General features: G+C 38.9%; 1 protein-coding gene across 1 annotated transcript in view; it reads left to right on the plus strand.

Moving 5' to 3' along the window:
• The window catches only part of PIK3AP1 (phosphoinositide-3-kinase adaptor protein 1), a 1872143-nt gene that overhangs the window by 1446495 nt on the left and 399271 nt on the right, over positions 1-26377 (plus strand). The window contains exon 13 of the mRNA XM_044056574.1: positions 7204-7276. Coding sequence (XP_043912509.1) covers positions 7204-7276 — 73 coding nt within the window. The remainder of the gene's footprint in view (positions 1-7203; positions 7277-26377) is intronic.

Below are 26377 nucleotides of genomic sequence, written 5' to 3' on the forward strand. Positions count from 1 at the left end.
ATGTGCATTATTAAATCTAGCTTAACATTTTTCCATATGTATGTACACTCCAAAATTCCCTTGGAATATAATAGCTAACCACAAATACACAAGCAGGCAGCTTCATTGGCACAACCTTGCCCACATTGCTTCTGCACTATAAATTTAAAACATAGTGAAACAAGCATTTTTGTTGTACATGAAAGTTACTAACCATATGTAAAATCAAAATGGTAATAGAACCCACAGTACGTCTGAAATTGTGCAGTATATTTCAAGAAGCCATTTTAAATATTTTAAGTATGTATGTCTGCTTACAGGTATATTTGGCTGTGCATCGTATATTCCCTGTGATCACTTGCCTGGTATTTTTGTTCATATATTATAATACATGAAACAAATAGTTTTACAGCTATCCTATGTCTGATGTTTGCTGTATTGTAAAAACAGATACTTTTTTGTAGGGTAGCTTGGCTGAATCATGCCTTTAATTAGCAGAGAGGTTATGCACTGTATTTCTTGCGCATTAAAATAACCATACCTCTCTCAACTAATTTAGGCATAGTGCTATGATTTTGGCCATCAAATTTAGCCTTGCTTCTCCTAGATTTACTATGTTCCTCATACAATCAGAACTGTATATGGGTACATATCTTATTAAATAAAGAAACTAAGCCTATAGAAAGAATATGTACCTCTAACAATATAAGGTCTGCTATACAAAAACCTTCTAGTGTAAAAATAAGACAGTGCTTTTTTTTCTGACCCTCTCTTAGGATTTTTAAAGGCCAGTGCCATGATTTTTAATGCTTGGATATTGAGAGGTATGGCAAGAGCTGTGTATATTCTCTCTCTGCTAGTGATATGAATGATTTACAAATAAACCAGCTTGTATATCTCAGGGGCAGATGCATGACAAAAATCTTAGACTGCTATGTGTGTATCTGGAATCTGTAGCCTTTTTAAACACGCAAAGGATTGGGTGTTCAGTATATCCAGAACAGTGTGGTCAATGAAGTTGCAGGGAATGTCATGCCACATAAATTTTGGCATAGCAGCTATAATTCACAGCTAACCTATTTGCTATGCAAAGAGGGAAATGCATACTATTTATGATGACTATCAGCTGTACACCTCATTAATAGTAGTTAAATAACTGTAAAGATATGTTAAGCTCTGTCAGTTGCCACTTAGCCCACTTACATCTTAGCATGAAATACATAAAAGAGCAATTTTACCTAGCAACTTCAGCTACTCTACAGAACAAAGCTGCAAGTCTTGTGAGGAGGAAATTGCAATGGTGAGGCCAGGCAGCTTATACTATGAATTCATTTTTTTAATCAGTTATTTAGTTACAATAGCACATTTGCTCAGAAGCATGGAAGCCAACTCTCCATTTAAAGACATGCATTTACTCCAGATTCATTCAATGAGTCACCACATAACATTTTCAGCTTCAATAAGTGTTCTGTCCCAGACCATTCTGTCATCATTTCTGAGCTCATTAGTAGCTCACAAGGAAGACATACTAATGCCTGGCAGAGTATTACACCTGTTGTCATCAGTGTAGGATTAATAACCATATGAAACTACTGACTGAGGACAGTGAGTTAGAAAGTGTTCAAGACTCCATTATGCATACTGTTGTTGATGGTAGGAAGCATAACTGTCTAAATTTAATAAAAAATCAAGTGTGTGATGGCCCAGTTGAGTTAGTGCTGGTGTCAGAAGATGATTAGTCTCTTACTGCATTTAGTAATTTGGTATTGCATGTCGGTATCACATTGTTGGACATGAATTTAGCAGGTTTCTAATCTAGTTAACTGCAACAGTTTCAGACATGGTGATACTTTGATTCTTTTTATTCTGTTTTACAAGAACGTACACTGACGGTCTTGTTAAAATCTGCTTGGGCACAGCTGCTGTCTTTTACCAATTAACCAGTGGAAATATCTGACACCTGTGGTTGCCAGTTCTTGAATGTCAAATTCTAGATGCCTCAAATCTTGTTATTTGTTAACTTTTCCTAAGTAATGAAATGTTTTCTGTTATTTGTTACTCTTTTCCTAAATAAAGAAATGCTTCATTTACTTTATTAAAGTTTAGTCTGAGGTGAGTACTTTGCAGAAAACTGCTGGTGTCATTCTAACTTCCATTAGTAAGCATACCAAAGCAGCCTCAGTAGCACAACAGGTAGCACACTTGCCTTTGGTACAAAAGGCTATGGACTCTATTTGCACACCAGGTAGTTGGATCACATTTCCAATACTGACACTTCAGTGCAGCATAATGGCGTGCCACACTTCTGAGTGTGCCATTCTGTATATGAGACATTAAACCAAGGTGCCATCTGCCTGAGTTGATGGTAGTTCAGGGGGATGTAAAAGGTCCCATGGCACTTATCAGAAAGAACAGGGTTCCTTTAATTATGCTATATACATTATATACATCTTTTTAAATCATTTTAACAAATAAATATTTACATTATTTACAATATTTACACCTTCACAAAGCTCTTACAATTCAATTAACCCACTTAGATATATATACTTAATCAAATAAAACTTAAATTGGTCCAGCATTATCCCCCCACTCTTGTTGCCACAACAACAAACATATTTTTGACATTCTCTGCCAAATTCCAAATCTTATCGCCTCACAGCAAGAGGTTCTTTCGTTCCATTCTTGGCTGGAGCTCCTTCTGTGTGGAGTCTGCATCTCCTCCCCGTGGTCTAGTGGCATTCAAAAGACATGTGTAAATGGGTGTGCCTTCATTGAAGGTTGGGCGTCGAGCTGGCACCTCGTCACCATAAAAATCTACTGACAATCATTAGCGGACCGGAGTTCTGCTGTGGTGACCCCTAACCGGGAAAAGCCGAAAGAAGAACAACATCATATAAAATTTTTTAGTCTTGATTTCCAAATATTGCAAATAACTCCAAACAGCACACAACCTATACTTTCTGCATTTTGACCCCTTTCCCATAATAACCATAGATAATCATGTTCACGTCTAAATCCTCCACCTTTTTAACATCACACATATAAATTCTAAAAATAACTTTTTTCACATTTTCCTAACCCTCTCAGAGTACAAATAAAACCCATGATGTTTATCATATTAACCACTGTTGTAGTAGCCTTAGCTAAATGGGTTATATCCTGCCAGGGGATATAACAGCCTGCCAGCTTTCAAAGCTTCAGAGGACCTTCCATGCTCCCAAACTGTCATACCACTCAAGCTGAGCTGACTAGAAGAATAGTCTAGATGCAAAGCCCATAAGAGCTTTACAGCTGCCAAAGAGATTGCTCCTCTGAGACTTTCAAGGATCGACAATCAGCTTGTGCTTTCCTTTGCTAGGCCAATAAGTTCCCTTTGGTGAAAAAAAATTCTGTTTTCTTCATTTGTTGATGTTTTATTACTTTCCTTTTTAGGAAAATTATTCTAAAGCTATGAGTCTTGTTTTTAATAGACTTTCTTGAGACTGTAACATACTTTTAAATGGAGCACTCATTTTTCTCAATTTAAAAGTAGTGTAAAGTGATTGAAAACATTTTTTTCTGTGGCAAAATTGTTTTTTTTTTCCTTTTGTGGGGCTGACATAATGTTTTAAAGTGCTTTTCCACCAACAAAGTAATATTTGTGGACTGGGAGTGTTTACCAGCATTTGCTGCTTGTATTCCATGGGAAATTGGCACTATTTTCAGTTTGACCATGGAACAGACTATTGGCCCCATGGCTAGTCCTTCTTCCAGCTACAAAAAGAAAAAGTTAAGCAAGCTAACTTTGTCACCACAGCAGGCTAGCAATTTGCCTCAGCTGCAGGTGGGTGACTCTGCTGTTGCCATTTGTTGTACCTCAGACATCTTTCACCCTGAATCCCTCTGATGTTAGCACCTACAGCCACTGTAGGCCGGGGGTTAACCACATTCTATGCAGCTGTTGGAGTCCCCTCAGAAGGCAAGAGATAGACACTCTTGTTGGTCCTGGGAGAGGGAACAGGGAAGGTTTCCCAGTTGTGTGAGAATGCTGTCATTAGTAACATAGTTGGCCCCATTTTTCCTGTCAAAAAGAAAAAGAAAACCAAGCCTGTATCAAATTTCTTTGGAGAAGAAGTAGTAGAAGTTTACTGGGTCTGTCTCAGGAATAAATTGAGCTTCTTATAAAGTCCTTTCTGGTGAAAACAAAGGATTCTTCTTTTCTTGAAGAGATTCAAGATTCTGAATCTGAACAGGAAAATGCAGGGACAGATTCATTTTTTTTACTCAGATTTCTGATTCAGACTCAGAGAGGAACTCATTTTCTGATTCTCCCTTTGGGGGTTTCTCTTCCTCTGAGACTATTGCTAGAATGTGCCACTGTTTTCAGTGAGAGAACAATGGGAATTCTCAATCTCTCAGAAAATACTATGAGTTGTTACAGAAGGATTTTTCAGAACCTACATCCAGTCCACCTGTTTTTTTTCTGCTCTTAAGGGTGCGTGCGTGTGTGTGTGTGTGTGTGTGTGTGTGTGTGTGTGTGTGTGTGTGTGTGTGTGTGTGTGTTACTGCTTGCAATTTTCCTGATAATCAGACAGCTGCCGAAAAAGAAAGACAGGCTGTATAAAAGTCCTCAGTATTTTACATTTTTATACACTATTCCCAAACCTGATCCAGCAGCTATATTCTTAGTTGATCCCGCTGCCACTAAGCACTTAGTTAATTTCAGTCCTACTCTTTCTGATAAGGATGGGGAATTATTGATAGGCATGGGAAAAAAGTGTATACTTCTGCAACTTTGATTTTCAGATTTTTTAATTGCTGGGCTCGTATGTTAAAGTTTTTCTGACAAATTGTGAAAGTATGAGGAAAGTTTCATAAGTAGTTTCTTCTTGTGAGGAAAAAAATCTGTTTAAAATAACTTAGTTTCTTCTGTTGCACAAGTCATTCAGACTTTAGACGTTGCTTAAGATTTGGTGTGCTTGGATCTCATAATCAGTTTTCTGCCTTATCTGTTGGAGCATGTGCTGCTCCAAGCATGTTTACAAAGTGTCTAGCTCCAGTTATAGTTCATTGCAGGCTACAGAGTATCCAGATTTTTTCCATATTTTGAATACTTGCTTATCTTTGCAGAGTCTTTTTCAAAGTATCAGGAAACTCTCTCTTGGGTGAAAGATCTGTTACACAAGCTGGGATTCCAAGAGAACATCTGTGGAGTGTTCCTTAAGTAGACCTCTTTGCCGCCTCTCTGAAAAATCAACTGGCAATATTCTGTTCCAGAATTCCATGCAACAGTCTGGAAGATGGATTCCTTTTCTTTTCTTTGGATAGAAATGTTCCTGTATGCTTTTCCACCCTTTCCACTAATATCCAGTTACTTCTGAAGATTCAGAAGGAATCCCCCAAGATCATTGCAGTGAATGCCTTCTGGCCCAGATAACCATGGTTCTCCAATCTTTTGAAAATGGCAAGGGGCAATTACAACATGCTTCCTCACAGACTGGATCTACTCACACATGAACAAGGGTGTTTGATACACCCAGACATCAATCATCTTCAACTGACTGCTTAGATAATAGAGTTAATTACTTTTAGGCATCTCTTTTCTGGTGACGTGCAGCAGGTAATAATGGAGGCAAGAAAGCCTTCTACTAGCAAATTATATTTTAGCAAATGGAAAAGTTTTTTAGTTGGGGACAACAACATAGCCAACACCTATTAAGGGCTAGTTGTTATCTGGTTTTATAATATTTGTGTGAGTAACTATCCCATGTCCTTTCTTATTCATTTCTCAAGGTTCATTTATCGGCCATTTTAGCATGTCTGCCCATGGATCCTCCTTTTTCAATGTAGCCTCACGTCAAATTGTTCTTGAAAGGGGTTTTGCCTGAGAGGCTTCCAAGAAAACCAGTGGCCCCTCCTTAGATCTTAATTTTGTGTTAGAGAAGCTAACACTTGCCCATTTAAACCAGCTAATCTGGTTGACTTGAGGTTCCTAACATGGAAAACAACTTTAGTGATTGCTTTGACCTCTACAAGAAGGGTATCTGAGTTGCAAGCTCTTATGGTGAGTTAACCCTATCTCATTTTCCATAGGGACAGGGTTTCTTTGAGAACTAGTCCTTCTTTTATGCCTAAAGTGGTATCAGAGTTTCCTTTAAGCCAAACTATCCATCTCCCAATTTTTTTTCCTGAAACTAAAAATGAGGTAGAAAGGATACTGAATATCTTAGATGTCCACAGACAACTCAGATAATATCTTGCCAGTACTCATTTCATCGAATCAATTGTTCATGTCTTATGACGGTAGGAAAAAGGGGCAACCTGTGTCAAAACTATTTCCAAATGGTTGTCCAAGGCTAATACTCTTTGTTTTACTCACCATAACAAATCTGTTCCAGGCAAGGTCAAAGCCCACTCCTCATCTATGGTATTTTGGAAAGGGTTGGATTCTAGACGTATTATAGAAGCTGCTGCTTGGTCCTCTGTACATACTTTTACAAAACACTGAAATCATGATTATTTCTCTAGGTCCCGATCAAGCTTTTCTAGGCCCATTCTCCAGGGGCTCCTGGAATCTTCTCCTTCCACCTCCTAAATGTAGTTAGCTTTGGTAATGTATCCATATAGTTAAGTCATTGCAGCAGTGATCAACATGATGAACATAGTACAGTTGTGCAAGTTGAATTTACCATAACAGTAGATGTTTGACCTCCATCTCCCTTTCTTTTTTGTGTGTTTTTTTATGCCAGGATGTGGATATTTATTTTTTGTTGTTCCTAACATTGTCCTTTCAGGGCTCAGCCTCCCTATATCTGCTGACAGGAAAGCTTTGAAGGGCTTTGTGGCCAAACTTGTATTTTAGTCAGCTCAGATCAAGCTGCTTGACAGTTTAGGTTCATGGAAGGTGTCTGGCTGTTATATCCTTTGCAGGATATAAGCTGTACAGTTAAGGCTACTGGAGCAGTGATCATTTGAAAATCTACTGTTATGGTAAGTTCTAATTACACAACTGTACTTTCGCTGATCCTTCTTGTAAGGTTTTACATACCATAGATATGTGTGATTTAGAACCTTTTAAAATGTAATCAAAAGTATTTTTTTTTCAGCTGAAAGTATGTTATGTTAATGTATTTTGAGATTTTTCTGTTTTTCTTTTTTGCATTGTTATGTACGTCACTTTAAGTACAAGACAGTGAACAACTTCTAAATTATTTTAAGAAATTGTCCTTTACATGAATGCAGGAAAATCTGAAGAAGCTAAGAGACAGCATAATGCGACGTGAAAGAGAAAAGAGGAAAGCAGGGAAAGATACAGGTAAGATTGTTTGTTATTTGCTTGTTTTTGTTTTTGCTATTTTGCTTTTTATGTTCTCTTTTTTATTTATTCAATATCTGAACAAACTTATGTAGACAATGACCTTAAATATTTATTATTTATTTATTTGTCTTTGTTGATTAGGAAAAGTCTGACTGGGTAAAACCCATTTTCAGTGGAGGCCTGGGGAGAAAAACTCCACATTTAAGTTACACATGATGTACCTGAGTTTATTTAGATGATTTTTAAAACATTTTTTAAATATTTCTTACATGAACATAGCATTTTAACACAAAAAGAGAGAAATTAACATAAATTAACTAATTACTGAATAAAAAAATAACATACAATAACAATTCATGTATTTATTAATGTGTTTCTAGCATGATGGCTGCAGGGAAAAGATCAAACTGAGGTGTTTTTGAGTTAGTAGTAATTTACAGACAGACAAGTAGAATGTAGCGTAAAATGATGAGAGACATGAAAGGAGAAGTTATGGAAATAAGCAGCGTAGGAGGTGTAATTTTTATTTTTTTATTTTATTTGGGAAGGAATTAATTAATGTTATACCTGTAGAAGCAAATTTGTAGAAAACTGCTTCATAGGTCTCTTGTAATTTTTAGCTTAGACTGATTTGGCAGATTTATGTTGATCTCCAAAGGTCTTTTTCCATTGCTGTTATGTATGAAGAAGATTTTAGTATAATAAATTATGGGTTTCACAAGCATTAAACTCAAAATGTATTGATTGAAATCAAGCTGCTTTAGCAACAATAGTGTCATAGCGGGAGGCTTAATAAATAACACACAGGAGTCATGTGTGAGGTGATGCTGCTGGGGATACTTAGGATGAGAAGGATTTAATGAGTCTACTGCCAAACGGTGACTAGAGATTGCGTTTCATCTGTTCATCTGTTTTTACAGGAAGTATAGGTCTCTAAGTATGATTTGCACTGAAATCCATCTGGGCACTTTACTGGTGTGTTTAATTAGTTTTAAGTGTGCATGGTGTCCTAAAACTTAAGTCGTAAGTTATAGGTTCATAGGTTCATAGATTAGTACTAGGCTAACTGCCCTTGTGAGCCATTTTCAGCCTAGCCAATTACTCCATGTCAGAATCAAACCCTGAACCCTATGCTTGTAAGGTAAACACCTTAACCATTATCAAATGAATAGGAAGACACAGAGACAGCTGATATATCCAGTTCAAAACTTTTACTGCAGTGCAACAAAACACAAGCGTTTTCACCAAACAGGCATCATCAGGTGTATTACAAAAGCACTAACAAACACACCCCTATTTATACATCAAATGTCACATGATACAAATTCAAATTTAAAACCACAAATTTAAAGACACAGCACATATAAAAGACATATAAATTTAATTTAAAAACATACATAAATAATGCATACTAAAACTATACTTCAATACTAATAACTACCTTCTTAGGGGTGTCTTCTTTAATTTGGGTACTAATGGAATTGATTCATTAAGCCCATGTCCTACATCAGCCCTAAACCTCACTATCCATGAGGATTCCAAATCCTCAGTCTTAGCACATATAGCACCCTGCCTCACATTCTCATAAACCCTAGCAATTACTAAAAATTTAAAACCATGACTAGAGTCAGTATTCAAAACATGCTTCGCCAATGCACTAACCACATTACCTTTATTCATATGGTAGATATGTTCTCTTATGCGTTCTCTGAAGGGATGGTCAGTCTTAACTATGTAAAACTTTTTGCATACAACGCAGTGAGCTAAATAAACAATATGTGAGGTATCACATGTAGCTGCTATTCTGAAATTATAACATCTACTTTGGTCGGGATGTTCAAATTTGCAACTGCTGTCAATATATACACACCAGTTGCAATGACCACATGGTTTAGTTCCAGCTAAATGAGAATTCCTACTTGCATCCTTTGGGTAACACAACCTACTTCTCAGTGACCTACTGTTCTTATATGAAAAACATGGCACTTCAGGTATGTGCTAGAGATATCATTATCAGTTCTAAGGACACCCCAGTGTTTTTTAATGATATCCTTGTAGCAATCTACATCACTAGTATAAGTAACTTTAAACCTCAAACCAGTGTTATACTTATTTTCTTGCCTCCTAACAAACTCACTATTACCTGTAGAAAAATATGGTCTAGCTTCATTTATCCTTTTATCAAAAACCTTAACTGCATTGTTTTGGATAAGATATTCCTCATAACCTCTCTCCTTCAAACTCATCTTCATGTTATCAACTTCACCAATAAAATCACTATCCCTAGCATTTAATCTTGAAGCTTTAGAAAACTGGTTAGAAGCCACACTTCTAAAAACATAAGGAGGATGAAGACTGTCCCTATGTAATAAATGATTCACATAACAGTCTTTCCTGTGCAACTTAGTGTAAATAACACCAGTTTCAGCCTTAATAACAGAAACATCCAAGAAATCCACCGCTAATTCTGAGGAGTGAGATGTAAACTTCAGATAACAGGTACTACTATTCACATATTCCATAAAGGAAGCAAATATATCAAGGTCTCCCTTCCAGAAAATAAATAGGTCATCCACAAATCTACAAAAAAACAAAACATGTTCATTGAATGGCCCATTAAATATATGGTCATACTCCCAAACGACCATAACAGCATCGGCTTAGCTATTGGCACAAGAAGTGCCCATAGCCACGCCATTGCATTGCTTATATATTTGCTCACCAGAAGCAAAGACATTCTGCTCAAGCACAATCTCCAACAGTTTCACCAACAATTGAACCTTGTTAGGGGTGTAATCTGTAAACCACTGCAAAAATTGAGTCACCTTATTAAGGCCATCTAAATTGGGTATAACAGTAAATAAAGACACCACATCCATAGTAACAAAAAACACATCATCATTCAAACTATTAAAGACATATTTATACAAGTCTCTAAGAAAATGTTTGGTGTCCCTTAATACATGTGTTAATTTATTAATACCCGGTCAGAAATGTTTTTCTATATATATAGAGATAGTCTCAGTGCACCAATTTCTACCAGAAACAATAGGTCTAAGTGGTGTATCAGACCCATCTCTGTGTACCTTCGAGAGACCTTGTATAACAGGAACAGTAGGTTTATTTATATAAAAATATTCCAAAAGATGACTAACAAAATGATTCATATCAAACATACATTTAAGTAAAATCTGCACATCACGTATAATTGTGTTGACTTGAATGCAAGTTAATTTCTCATAGAATAACTCATCATTTAGCAATGCCTGCATTTTAAACACGTACCAGGTCCTATCTAATACCACTATTGGTCCGCCTTTATCAGCGGGCCTGGTAACAATATCAGTATTGTTCTCCAACCCCTTCAGCGCATTGAACTCAGCTTTAGAAAGATTTTGCTTCCTCTTGTAACAAGCATGCTTATTAGTATTAGCCTCATTCAAATCATACACATCTTGTATGACTAACTTTTCAAATGCAGAAATAAGAGGATTAGTATTAGGTAAGAGCAAACTGGGCTTAAAAAAATGTTACTTTCTTCATTAGTAACACTTTCAGAATTATTAAACATTACTTTCAACCCCAAATTCCTAGTAAATAATTTAACATCAAAAATAACATCCGTAAAATTAGAACAAGTAGAGGGTATAAATGATAACCCTTTACCTAAAACTCTCAGTTCATAAGGCGTCAAAGTTATACTGGATAAATACAACACTAGTCCTTCTTGGCATTCAGAAATGCCTTTTTTGTATTCTGCGTACTCACAGTTCCTTCCATCTTTCGATTGTTGCGGCTCCCACTCCGCCCTCATTGGTGTTCTGTTGGCCATTGCAAAGTTTGCTCCTTCACTGGTAGTGGAAAATTGAGGTTGTATTGCTCGTTGAGGTAGAAAAAATGAAAGAACAGCAATGCCTCCTGGTGGACCATCATTGGTACTGTGTTGTTGCCAAGATCTCCCAGTCTCTTTTTCAAAACTCTCTCGCGGCCATAAAAAAGACATTACCCAGTTGAAAATCATTACAATCTCGATAGATCTTACTAAATTTGGCTTTTTGTATTTAGACTCATATACTGAAAGGGAATTAAACGTCCCTTTCATATACTGCTGCAAAACAGACTCACCAGGAGGCGTTGCTTTTCTTTTCATCAGATCCATGTGCTGGTACGAATCAACGCTCAGAAGAGATACAAAGAGTTTCCCCATTAACAGGTGAAGTTGCTTTGGTGAAGGAGCTGGGAGCTCGAAAGAAGATTGTAACCATGAATACACAAGTGCATAGGTCAGGGGTAGTAGAGAAATCTACCTCTGGCAGCAGTAATGATACTGATGGTCGTTTTTTCTGCGTCAACGAGCAATACCTCAATTTTCCAATACCGGTGAAGGAGCAAACTTTTCAACAGCTGACAGAACACCAACGAGGGCAGAGTCGGAGCCGCAACAAACAAAAGATGGAAGGAACTGTGAATACGCAGAATACAATAAAAAAGGCATTTCTGAATGCCAAGAAGGACTAGTGTTGAACTTATCCAGTATAACTTTGATGCCTTATGAACTGAGAGTTCTAGGTAAAGGGTTATCATTTATACCCTCTACTTGCTCTAATTTTAAGTTTACATCTCACTCCTCAGAATTAGCGGTGGATTTCTTGGATGTTTCTATTATTAAGGATGAAACTGGTGTTATTTACACTAAGTTGCACAGGAAAGACTGTCATGTGAATTATTTATTACATAGGGACATCTTCATCCTCCTTATGTTTTTAGAAATGTGGCTTCTAACCAGTTTTATAGAGCTTCAAGATTAAATGTTAGGGATAGTGATTTTATTGGTGAAGTTGATAACGTGAAGATGAGTTTGAAGGAGAGAGGTTATGAGGAATATCTTATCCAAAACAACGCAGTTAAGGTTTTTGATAAAAGGATGAATGAAGCTAGACCATATTTTTCTACAGGTAATAGTAAGTTTGTTAGGAGGCGAGAAAGTAAGTATAACACTGGTTTGAGATTTAAAGTTACTTATACTAGTGATGTAGATTGTTACAAGGATATCATTAAAAAACACTGGGGTGTCCTTAGAACTGATAATAATATCTCTAGCACATACCTGAAGTGCCGTGTTTTTCATATAAGAACAGTAGGTCACTGAGAAGTAGGTTGTGTTACCCAAAGGATGCAAGTAGGAATTCTCATTTAGTTGTAACTAAATCATGTGGTCATTGCAACTGGTTTGTATATATTGACATCAGTTGCAAATTTGAACATGTAGATGTTATAATTTCGCAATAGCAGCTACATGTGATACCTCACATATTGTTTATTTAGCTCACTGCATTGTATGCAAAAAGGTTTACATAGGTAAGACTGACCGTCCCTTCAGAAAACGCATAAGAGAACATATCTACCATATGAATAAAGGTAATGTGGTTAGTGCATTGGTGAAGCATGTTTTGAGTACTGACTCTAGTCATGGTTTTAAATTTTTAGTAATTGCTAGGGTTTATGAGAATGTGAGGCAGTGTGATATACGTGCTAAGACCGAGGATTTGGAATCCTCATGGATAGTGAGGTTTAGGGTTGATGTAGGACATGGGCTTAATGAATCAGTTCCATTAGTACCCAAATTAAAGAAGACACCCCTAAGAAGGTAGTTATTAGTATTGAAGTATAGTTTTAGTATGCATTATTTATGTATGTTTTTAAATTAAATTTATATGTCTTTTATATGTGTTGTGTCTTTAAATTTGTGGTTTTAAATTTGAATTTGTATCATGTAACATTTGATGTATAAATAGGGGTGTGTTTGTTAGTGCTTTTGTAATACACCTGATGATGCCTGTTTGGTGAAAACGCTTGTGTTTTGTTGCACTGCAGTAAATGTTTTGAACTGGATATATCAGCTGTCTCTGTGTCTTCCTATTCGTTTGTTGCTGGAATTTTTACTTTGGACGCAGTAAGTGAGCCTTTTATAGTGGTAGTAGTTTTTGTAGTTTTATTAGTTGTACCTTAACCATTATGTCAACCTCCCACCCCTAGTGACACTAGTGACCCCTAGTGACTGACTAGTGACCGTTTTTTATAGTACAATATAATTGACCCTAAACACAGCAACTGATTTGGCTCCCCATGTAAGTTGGCAAGTATTACACCATAGTGCTTGTAAAGTGAATTTTCATTTTGATTGGATAAGGACTTAGGGAAAACCATGTTACAGTGTAGTCTACTATTTATACAAAAATGTGTTATGGCTGTTTGGCTATTGAAAAGCAAATATAAACTATAGAAAATAACGGTCCATCACTATGATGAGTGGTGAGCTCACAGCCCAGTTTAACAGGTAGGTCTTGATAAGGCTAATGAGATTAGATAGAAATGCATGAGAAGTGTCCTACATCAAATTCAGGAAAGTTATGGAGGTAATTTCATGAGTTTAAAATGGTTTTGGATTTTCTCTTCTTCCAACTACAACCATTAAAAACTGCAAGAAATTGCAAAAACTGGTAACAGTAAGTTGTATGGGTCAGTACTGAAACCATAATTGGGTTATCTGTGTAAAGTAAGGAGAGTCTTTTTGCAGTGGTAGATGCAAACTTAAGTAGAAATATATTTGTTGTAAAATATAGGCCGCAACAGAAAAATACAGTAAATACTTGGCATGGCTGAGTGCAGTTGCGGAATGAAGTTTTCTGGGTTGAAGAAATCACGTGTCCTACAAAAGTTATAATAAAGGTTCTCCCAAGTATAAATAAAGGAAAACCTGATTAGAATCTTCAATAAGAATGGCTGATATTAGGTTTTACAGACCCTAACCATGTGAATATTTCTTCAGTGAAATAGATAAATGGTCATTACAGTGTCGAAATCACTGTTGTATTACTATGGACAGGCTGAGTTTTTCTCTCTGTCAAATATAACTCCATGCCTAGGAGATTAAGCTTGAATGTACAGTTTGATGAAAGTACTCAGTGACTACAAGATTAACCTTTAATGTTCAAGTTCCATGAAAGTAAGCATCTATTGTGAAATTAATAACAGTATTTATTATGTAAAATGAACAACAAGGAATTAAATCTTTGTTTGGCATAAGATATATAATGGATTGTTGTAGATGTTTGAAAGGAATGTGTTACTTGGTAAAGCCTAATCTAAAAGGAGATGAGGGGTAAATTATCATCATTTTATAATTTCACTGGGCTAGTTATCTCGGTATGCAGCCTAAGATTATCTGGAGAAAGTGCACAGAGAGTGTGGTATGCAAACAGAGCAAGACAGTATAGGAGCTTCCATGCTTTAACTTATAGCAGTCAGTATGATGGTGACACAAATCTAGCAATATATTCAAAAAGGCTAAACATGTGGGCAGAAAAGTGATGGTAGAGGTTCAATGCAGACAAGTGCAAAACTGTATTTTGACCACAATTGCCCTGGTGTTAAGTATCATCTGGGGAGAGTGGAACCAATGTCAAAAAAGCAGGAAAAATGCCTAGAAATGTTGATCACAGCTGGACTGGACCACTGGAAGTAGTGTGAGTGGGCAGCAGCAGCAAACAGACTGCTGAGGTATGTCCGCAGTAGGACAGATTCCAAAACCAAATCAGTAAAGCTTCTACTCTACAGGGCCTTGGACAGACCACACAGTAAGTACTCTGTTCAGATCTAGAGGTCATACAAAAAAAACGACATTAGATTGCTATTACCAGAAAGATCCATTTGATAGAAAATCAGAAATATGACCAGAGGCTAGAGGAGCTAGGTTCTTTTTACATGAAACCAGTGGGGGGAGGGAGAGGAGATGTGACATTGGTATGCAGCTTCATGTCAGAGAAAGCAATATGTGAAGGGGTCATTCTGTCTGGGAGATGTAGACAGAGGAGGAGAAGTGGGCTCTGTCCACAGATTGCCAGGAATAATTACTTCCTGTATCTCTGAAAGTACTTTTTCACAGAGGAAATTATGGATCTATGGAATGGGCTGCCTGAATGGGTAATGGTGAGTAGCAACACAGCACAGGGGCATTCAAAAGGGTATGGGACAGGTAAAAAAAGGATAAGAAGAAAGGTATGGAGGTAGAGGTTTAGGGAACTTAAAAGTAGAAATAGCCTTACTGTTGTAGTCTTCTTCCATCAAGCTAGTGTAATGTAAGTGTTAGGGGATGACTTCTTGCCATCGTTGTCATTAGAAGATAACAGTACAGGTGTCATTGTCTATGTGCCAGGTAATGGATGTGTATAATGCATGCTTTCTGTTTGCAGTATGAAATCTTCCATCAGCCATCACCCATTATTGATCCACATGAAATTGCTACAACTGGTTTTAACCCTGCTGGTCAGGGTTTACCAATCCTCTGTTTGATGAAGTCAGGTGCCAGGGATGGTCTTGCTTGGTCCAGGGAGCAAACATAGCTGCTCCCATTAGGGTTACAATCTCTATGGTAATGGCCCTACCCCCTACCTTTTACTATCCTGTCATATATATTTTGCATGTACTACTTTACACCATATGGTATGGTCTAAGAGCATTATCATCCTCACATCCAAAGTGGGAGTGCCTCCAAAACCATCTCATTCACCTAGTTCACTACTGCTACTGAGCCCAGGTGTTCACCAGTATCACATAAGTGGCATGCCCATAAGTATGTCCTCCACCATCTTATCTAGCGAGAGAAGCAAGCAGGCAGGGCTTCACACTCTTCACCCTCCTCAGCCCCAATGTTGTTTGTCTTTTTGGCTTTTCCAGGTTAGGGGTCGCCACAGCAGAACTCCGGTACACTAATGGTTGGCAGTCGATTTATATGGTGCCGAGTTGCCAGCCCGACACCCAACCTTCAGCGAAGGCACGCCCATTCACGCATGTCTTTCAAAAGCCACTCAACCATGGGTAGGACATGCAGACTCCACACAGAAGGCACTCCGGCCGAGAATCGAACAGGAGAACCTTTTGCTGTGAGGCAACAAAACTACCGCTGTACCACCGCGGCTTTCCTGTAACTGAGGTTGGGTCACTTAGGTCATAGTCAGGATTTTATCATTCTACACCAGCTGAGCTTGCTTAATATTAGCATAATTAAGTGATAAGCAGAGTATATAAAATTCTTCTCATGCCTGTTTGAAACTAATAGAAGTATTTTTTGACAGTGTTTTTGTAGAATGCGTTGGCCTGGTGGTCTGAGATCAGGGAGATAAGAGTGTGCAAGTAAGAGAAAAAAAGAAAAAAATCAATAGCTTTTCTGAGTATTAACATCTTCAAGGTAAACATAATAATGACAACAGGTTAATGAAAAAATTATTAAACTTTTCTTTTTTTTTACTTTGCCAGTTCTGTTCAGGTAGTGGAATAGATAGGAATGAACAGAAAAAGTGAGCCTATGCCAGTGAAAGTAGGCCAAAATAAGTAAAAATAGTCTGTAATTCTGCACTGAGGTATTTCTGGAAAAGTCAGGCAAACAGTACATGTAGTGCACATTAGATGAAAAGACAGGCTTGCTAAGCTACTTCTTGATATCAGAAAGGTCCATAATTGTTACACACTCCCTCGGTGCTAAATAAGCTGAATAGCTGAATAGCTGATAAGCTAAATGTTGTTTTTTCTATATCTGTCTGTGTCTTTCCATCTGTGTTGTGGTTTATTGTATTTCCTGTGATTGAAATTCTGGTGTTTGTTGTAAATAGGTAGTCAGTATTTTCATGATTTTGTTTATTATTATTATTATTATTTATTAGATATATCTAAACCCTTCATTGTGGCTGGTCTTTTGGAAAATATTTAACCTTTGAGATAACTTAAATGTATTTAGTGGTACTGTGGCTCCACATTCCTAAAAGTCTTGCTGCTTGGTCAAACACTACCATTTTTATAATTATTAATTTTACTAAGTGTAATTGGGTACCCTTGTAAGAGCCTTAAAGTAGCTGACTTCAGGTGTTCTTGTGGCAGTAAATCTACCTTATAGTCTGGGTGGAGGTTCAGAGCAGGTAAGCTGTGCTAGCCTTTGCCAGGTGTGCGTGTGTGAAAATCCAAATCTCAAAGAGTGCGTGTGACAACTACTTTGAACAAGGACACTGACAGCACTGATGTCACAAAGACTGTGGTATAGGCTTGGCCAGGAACACCCAGCCAAGGATTCAGCTCTATAGTGGTCAGTGGAGAATCAAATTTGGGGCCTGGAGAGGAAGCCCAGCCCCAGGACTAGAGTATCCATTCCCTGTGTGCTCATAAGGAAAATTGTACTTGGTGCAGAGAGCTGCATCTGAAGATACTATATGTGTCTATTTTTCTCATCATGAACTTTCCCCACCAGTGTCAGTGGTGAGGACTGAGGCTCCTTGATCACTGCCCCAGAGGAGGTACATCACACAGTTATACAATTTTTTTGCTTACTCAAAGACCATTTTTAATAAATGATCCTTCCAGTCTTAAGAACCCTGTTTATCTCTAAAACAAACCATGCATCTCTCTAGCTTCTTCAAACATCTACATACAGTTTAACAGGACTGCTAACAGTGAACGTCTTTTTTTTTCTTTCGGGACAGTTCTTGCAGTTCTTGCTGTCAGTCTGCCCCTCCGCAACTCTTGGTTATCAGACTGTTCACAGTCTCTGTTTTTGCTGTATTGCTGGTCATGTCACCTCTTGGTGCTGTTCTTATTGGAACTTCAGTTTTGTTGTATTTGTCTTTTGCACTTTTGCATTTTTTTATATGGCTGACCATTTTCTACATTAACTACCAAGGATATTGGTTTGGCTATGTTACCATCATCTTCAGCTGCAGACAGCATACCTTTCCATGGTGTGTGAATTAATGTTTTGTCTCCAAACTGAGTCTGTTAGTCTTAATCAAACATATCACAAATCTACAAAATGTATCCTTGAGTTGCCTCACAGAACTCACCACTGTTCCTTGCTAAAGAATGTCTCCTGGCTACATTTCAACGCTAAATTACATGTCAGCCTACTTCTCCAAGCCCCCTAGTGTCTATATGAGGACAATTATCACTGTGCCATAAAACCCATCCAAAATTATCTACTCACCCACAACCTACATTCAGCTAATATTTTTTTAGTAAGAACTACTAAAACAAACAGCTGCTTTGTTTACTAATGTTTTTGGAACTACACTGCCAAAATCGGGAGCAAAGTTCCACAGGTTTATGACCTGTAAAAATTAACCAAAAGACTGTTGTATTAAGTCAATCCCTCAAGTGGAACTCTTTTGAATCTGTACTCTAATTTCCAATGGATATGGCCTGAGCCTTTAAAAAAATGAAGTTATTGCCTTACAGTTCAAACAAATGTTAATATCTCTAGAACCATACATGTTATTCGAAAACGAAAATAAAGTATTCAGCACAAAGTAATCTTTAGAGTGTTTGCATTCATTCAATTATAGATCTTAAACTGGATATTATAAGCTGCAATAAACAAGGTAAATAATTTGTGTAATGTATAAACAGCTTACAATGCCTCATAACCATTCAAGCCTTACACATATTGAAAGCAGTATCTCCTTCATACATCTATTAGTTTTCATATGAGGCTAAGCAACTCTGTCTGTGTCACATCATTGATGAGATATTTAGAGAAATGTGAAATTATTACATTACAAATAAATAGTATACCAATAGTATTTAGTATTTAGAGAAATGTGAAATTATTACATTACAAATAAATAGTATACCATTAGTATTTAGTACCACTTTAGCTGCACTAAACAGAGCTCAAATATGAATGCAATTCTGTTTGCCATCATATAAACTTTAAGAAAAAAATGTCTTGATACCTTGCATGTAGCATATTTTTGGAATTGTTAATACAAATATGAGCAAGCAATATTTGAAGTCTAGAGGCATAGGCTGTAACTGCAGAAAAGCCTGGTGGCATCACTAGGCTGTAATAAGTTAATCTAGTTAACCTGCACCTGCTAATTTATATTCAGAACTAAAATTAAAATTTCCTGAAGCATTACTATGTTTTGCAAGTACTCCATAAATATACAATATTACAGACAATAAGGCCTAGGATATATTATATCTCATTGTAGATATGTATTTAGTACAGTGTAAATAGCTAAACAACTGCTGTAAACTTATTATGCAGTAAGAGAATACTGTGATACTGGGGGTATGCAGAAACATCTGCTTTGCTATAGCATAAAGTTAAATAGCTAGGCCACTGAAGCATGACATGGTCTGTAGCTATTAGCTATGTACCAGAACTAGCATTGTGCCTGTAGTTTGAGAAAAGGGACATGAGTAGATTAGTGCAGCCATGTTACTGGCACCAGTTGTATTGGGGAATGGCAGCAAAGGTTATGCTCTACTAAAAATTATTTGAAAAACATTACAAGAAAAATAACGAAGCATACAAGAGGCATTTTCACACACTCAGTGGCGTGCCTCATCCCTGCAACTCTCGCATTTGAAGTAAGCCAAAGAAGACCAGCACAACAAAGCGCCAACACACTTACTCCTATAAATGGGAAGGAATGGGGAAGTTATGATGGGTAGAAAAGGTGGAATATCAAGCTAAGCTAAACACACAAAGGTAACCATAAGAACTGATAGATGGGGGAAGAACAGCATATTTTTTGTGGGGCAACTGACCTACACGCACACACACACACACATATATGTATATATATATATATATATATATATATATATATATATATATACACACACACATATATATAAAGAGAGAGAGAGAGGGAGAGAGAAAGGGCAATGAGGAGCAAGTTTGTAATGGACTGTGGAAATAAAGAAGGTAGCAAGCACAGACAAAAACATAAAATGCAGACATAGACGGGGGTAGTATAGATACACACACAGTGGGGAAAACAGTGGAGGAACACAAACATGTAAAGGTTAGAAAAATGATGGGGAAAGTTTGGCCTACTAACAAGGTGTGGGGAAAGACAGAAGTGAGGGGAACATTGGATGTGGGCCAGTGCAGGGTAAAGAGGTTCTGCCAGACCAACCCAGAGGATAGACCACCCATCATCAGTCAACTTTGTGGCTGATGTCATGGGCGATTCATGTCTTTGGTGGCTGATGGCTGGGGCCCTACCTAATTTATGTCTTTACCACCCACACCAGGAAGTACTCCATGACAGGAGTGAGGTAAGCTTCCAAGTGGTAATGTACCTCAGATACAGCCAGCCTCAGAATCTAATGCTGGATGAACAAATATGAGCTTTTCAAGCCACTGCCAGAAGAAGAGCTTCAACCCTCCTTCTGAGAGGTGGGCATGGAAACCACCTTTGAACTCTACAAGTTGCCTTTCAAGGGTGACTTCTGTCACCCTGCTGAGAGGAAAACCTGGTGACTGCTAATGACCTAGCACCAAACACAACAGCTGGGACAGACCCAGGTGCCCACCACCTCTCCTCTTAATTTCCCACAGATGGACCTGCAGAAAGATGTGAAAACAGAAAGATAAACAATAGAGCATTTAATGCATATCTATGTTACATCAAAATTCCAGTGGCAAATAGTATACATATTCCTCAATTGCTGCAAAATAAATTATGAAAAACACAGTATGACACTAAGCGTGTGAAAAGTAGACAATAGAAAAAAAATAATTGCTTACAGCCCCCTAACCTCTGCCTCTCACTGGTGAAACAGGTTGGGTTGATGCCACCACAGGTTGTTCTAGTTATGGCTCCACTATTCACTAGAATGGGTAATGCTGGGGCATCAGTCACCATCTTGGCAAGCTGGTACTATGCACCCACCATATTTAATGTACCATCATAATGGCCCAACACTTGTTCTTCAAAGTCTTTGTGTAGAAGGTTCAAGAAAATCCTGGTATACATCTCACATCAGGCATGAACCATGCTGAAAACAGCACTTGAGGAGACTGTGTCCATTAAACAGGTTAACTCAAGGAGCAGAATGGTACTCTATATGCATGGCCACATATTTGGATATGACACGTATCACAGGACAGCAACATTATCCTAGTGATAGTATCTATAGTGTAGTCACGGCACTACAAGATTAAATGCTGTGCACAAACATAGTGTGCACATGTCTCAGCAGCACCAGGGTATGCAGGCTTGAGCAGGGTTGCACAACATGGATGTGGCAGGATCATACACTATGGTAGCAATTCAGAGATGGTCATGTCAAATTCCCTCATTCATTATTGTAAATACCTCCCTAACGGGAACATGGTAGAGTGATATAAAGCATGGTTACCATATTTGAAAGATTGCATTAAAAAGAGCAAATTAGGCGTGAGGAGTTCAGTTAAGAATGCACTGCCCTTTGGTATAGACATACAAGAAGAAGACATGATGCAATGTACCACTGCACTGTCCTGACCAAGTATGTTGGAAGCCAGCAACAGTGAAAGTTAAATCGCTCACTGTGGGAGGTTCACTGTGATAGCAAATCTAGCACAAGACATGATGATTAAATGTCTTGCTTTTTGGGGCACACTGTCATAGGGAACACAGCACAAAGGTATGACAGTCACATGTCCAGCTGTAGAGACACACTATGGTAGAAGATAAAATACAAGGGAATAACAGCTGAATATCCAGCTGTGTGGGGATACTCTGTGGTAAGAAACACTGCACATGGAGCTACATATCCAGTTGTGGGGCACATACCTTAATCTACTCTCAATGAGGGCAGAAAATGTTAGAGGATACAACATACCTTGTACATAGGTGAAGGGATGGCTATGCATGTAGAGGGTGGATGTATGAGCAGGATGCCCCTGGAAGGAAAAGCCATCACCACACTGATTCAGATCTGTTGTCAGTGATTAAGTGCTTTTCACTGCTGTCCCTTACAGTCCCCTTTTCTACACTGAAATGATCCACAATCTGCTACTGTGTGAGCTGATGGTATTTCAAGTACTGTCTGTAACACCTCCATTGGTACTGGTGGTCACTACATGCAACACTTCAGCCACTGGCTTCAACAGCAACTTCTTACACATTCTGCTGAGCAACTGCTGTCACTAATCCTAGCATGCTGCATTATGTACATCATAAATCTTTTTGTTCAATATGTGTATGTGCAGTGGCACAGCATGCCCATTTGGTATGTTTCTTAATTGGTCTGCCATGTTGTGAGTCAGAATTTGCATACTCAGTGTGACTGATTTGCATGGGATTGCTCATTACCATGTCATTATGCATACTGCTATATTTGCCCCTTGTGCAACTGCTCTATTTTGTGTCTTAGACTTCATCACACCTCATATTTCTGCTGCCCATGCTAATTTGCATTACTCAGTATGTTAGTCATCTGTGAAACCTGTCCTGTTTTTGAAATGTACTATCCTCCAATGTTAGAGACATCTGTTTTGCCAGTACTGTTATCAGGCTCCTTAATTCTATACCATTCAGTTTATGACATATTGTAAAAGATATAGTAATTATCTATCTATCAGTTACATCTGTTCTGTGGTGCAAAAACATCAGAATAAAAATAAGCATTTCTCCCAAAGTGATATTTTTCATCATTTCATTTAATTTTTTTTATTTATTTTTTGTTGATCTGGTTAGTCCCAGTAGGGTGAAGGCCTCTTTTCAGGGGAGATCAAGGTGGTATTTATACTGACTAGGAAAAGTTTGGCCAGGACACCAGGGAACTTCTCCTACTCCTTTTCGGAGGGGGGTGCAAACAGCTGCTGCAGGAAGAGAGGGAAGTTGTAGGAGAGAGAGATCTACTGGAAGATATGAAGAGAAAGGGGGTAGAACATTATTTTGTACTGGCAGAAAAGTTTTTGACTTTGCTTGATAGAAAGTTCTTTTATGAGCCATGAGGAAGTTACATAGCTACTAGGGATACTGTATTGTTCAGGGGGGAAATGTAGTGCAATTTGGGACTCCTGTATAAGAGTTAAATGATTCTTCTGAACTGAAAGGCTAGACTGTTTTAAAAATGATTGATGAGAGACATTTATGGAATGGTGTGTGGAAGGTTTGGATTAATTTGGATGTAGATGATGACAGAATGCAACATTTCTGCAGTGTGATTTTGTTAAATAAAAAGAAAGGGATGGTAAAATATTGGGGACAACATAACATATATTTTTTTCTGTGCTTATAATCATTTAATACAGGTTTGCCCTAAAATAGATGCACAGTGTGGAGCATCTGGACATTCAATAAAAGACTGCAGAATGACTTGCAAAAAATGTAGGGGAGGGGGCACTTTTGGTTTAACTGTGAATTATTGCTTGAAACTGCTGAAATGATGAAATATATGTGTCTGTGTTGGGGAGTATTGTACAAGAGAATGCTGATTTTGATAAAATGTTACATGTGAGCTGCATGAGGAAGAACAGAATGAAATAGAAAATGACAAAGGGAAGGAGAAACAGGAAGTGGAGGGGATGGAGAACTGAGTAAAACTACTAGAAACAGGGTAAGGAAAAGAAAGATCTGATATTGTTAATCCTCGTTCATTCCTTGCGTATGGGTATCTGTTCCGACCTCGGAACCGAGCCGGCCATTTTCCAAGCTCGCGTCAGCTTCAAACTCTCAAGCTAAACTCCTACCCACAATCCCCCTCTCTCTGTTACCCCAGATTTCATTTGCCGCGTTGCCATTCGGTCGTGTCAAGCTACTTCTCTTAAGCTAAGTATAGTCAATTGTTGTTTAATAGCTTTATAGTATACTTTTCTGTCAGAAAAGTTCATATTTTATTCTCTCTTACCCTATCACATCTAGCGCTTATAATTTCTTCAGGTTTTTCTGTCCTTTCTTTACCACTTTACCGCAAGGTATTCTCTCTTTACCATCATTGGTATTCCCTTCACCCTTTTCTTTCATACCTTCGGGTACTCTCTTGTACCATTGTTGGTAACTTTTTCTGCTGTTTATTTACTGTCATGGCAGATAAGAAAGGTCATCCATGGTTTAAGCGATGTTCTGATTGTGGACATAAACTGCCTACTTCTGACGCACACTCTTTGTGTGTTTATTGTTTGGGAGCTTCCCATTTGTCTATTGATCCACCCTGTACTATTTGTGACAATTTTTCTAATAGAACATTGTTGGAAAGAAAAAATAAGCTGATACTGAAGGGACTTCTAAAATCTCCCTTTTCAGAGGCTATTTCTGGGTCAGAGGCCTCAACCCCTCCTAGAGCCCATAAGAAAACCTTGGATGTTTCTACTAAAGCTAACTCTTTGCCTTCATCCACGGCTGTGGACTCCCGCCAACCAAAACCTAAAAAGGCTAAAGTTTCAGCTCCGGAGCTTTCTCAGTCAGCCCCAGTGCTTTCGGTGCCTAGACCTTCAGCTCCATTAGTGATTTCGGCTCCGTCTTCTCCTGCAGCCTTCTATATATCGGCACCGAGGGGCTCCTTGGTTCAGGCCATTACTACTGTATCCGCACCGACCATTCAGTCGGCGCAGACCTTGACCGCATTGGCTCCGAGATCTTCCTCGGAACCGACGCCTTTATTATTGGCTCCAGTTATGTCGGTTCCAGCTTCGGCACAGACAGCCACCTCGGCACCGATCCCTGTGTCGGTGCAGACAGTGACCTCGGCACCGATGACTTCTTCGGTGCAGAGAACAATAGTCCAGTCTTTCTCGGCACTGTTGTCCTTGGTGTGGTCAGATGAGATGGGCACCGAGTCTGCCTCTTTTGTGGACAGGCCTGTTTCTCCCTCAGTCTCCGTGAGGACCACTAGAAGCCATTCCAAACATGATGTGTTGCATCTTGTGGACCAGGAATTCTTGGCCAGAGGTATCCCACCCCTCAGGAACTATCCTTCCTTGGGAAGTGATCACCCATCTCCAAAGACCCTTTCTTCTCCTCCTCCTTCATTGCCTTTGAAGTCCATGGATATAGCACAGTCTTCCCCTTCTGTGGTTCCCTTTATGGATCTCACTAAGGAATCGCAGTTGCCTTCATGGCAGGAAAGTTTTGCTACGACCCAGGATGTCAGCTGTGACACGGATAGCTTGCTGCTTCACAGCCATCCAGGGACTCCGGGTCAGCAGGCTGAGCCACTTAGAGGAAGGGTGCCCCCTGTCCTAGACACACACTCCTCTTCGGGTGGACCAGCCTTCCAACTTATGGAGAAGGCTTTCGCTGCTGCTGGCGATTCCGGACTGTCTATACCTCCACCCTCCTCTGGTATACTGGTTTCACAAGTCACACCTAACGGACCCCGAGTGCAGGGGCCGCAGGACATATTCCCTCAGGAATCCCCTTTTCTGCTGTCTTCTCCAGCTTCTCCCACTGAGTAGAGCCACCAGAAAAGTTCGTGTAAGAGGAAGCACATGGACTCCACAGAGGAGTCCCTCACCGAAGACACAGATTTTGATGAGGGGGAAGGATCCCCTCAGTCACCCTCTGAGGTATCCTTTGGTGATATCCTCGAAATCCTCAATCAGAGAGGTGACTGGCAGTCCTCTAATCTGACCTCTGAGGAATCTGTGTTCCTGCAGGCCTTTCGCGCCTGGCCCCCTACCACCTGGGTTACTCCACCTGCCGATGAACTTGTCCAGCTCATCGAGCGGCATGCTTGGAAGGCTCCTGATACCGTCAAAGCTATTCCCCGGAGGCCAGATAAAATTTTGTCCCCTCCTGCTTCGGATCCCCATTGGTCCAAAGGTCTTCCTGTGGATGCTTTGGTGGTGGCAGCCACAACAAAAAAGGATTTGGCAGAAGAAGAAAGCCAGACTGTCCATCCGCCTAACAGAGTCCCGGGCCCTGGACAGGATAGGAAAGCGCACCTTTGCTTCAGCGACCTTTGCTATCAGGTCCCTGAATTATATGGCACATTTTACCAGGCTTCAGAGGGATCTGGTTTCTGAGCTCTCTGAAACCTTGGCTGGTGCCATGTCTGATGAGGTCCATGACAAAGTGGCCTCTCAGCTGGCTACCATTGAATCTATATTTAACTCCTCTATGCGACTGATATCTCATGCATCAGAAGGAGCAGCTGGAGCAGCGGGTTCAGCTGCGGTCTTGAGATGACATGCCTGGATGCGCTTGTGCAATTTTGCGGAACCCTTTAAGTCTTCTTTTCTTAATGCCTTTATCAAGGACTCCTCGTTGTTTGGGCCCAAAGTTAAAAAGCACACTGACCAGATGTGAACAGGATGGTAAGACCCTTTCT

The sequence above is a fragment of the Protopterus annectens genome, chromosome 14.part0 (assembly GCF_019279795.1).
Source record: "Protopterus annectens isolate FY-2018-M chromosome 14.part0, PAN1.0, whole genome shotgun sequence".
Taxonomy (NCBI): Eukaryota; Metazoa; Chordata; order Ceratodontiformes; family Protopteridae; genus Protopterus; species Protopterus annectens.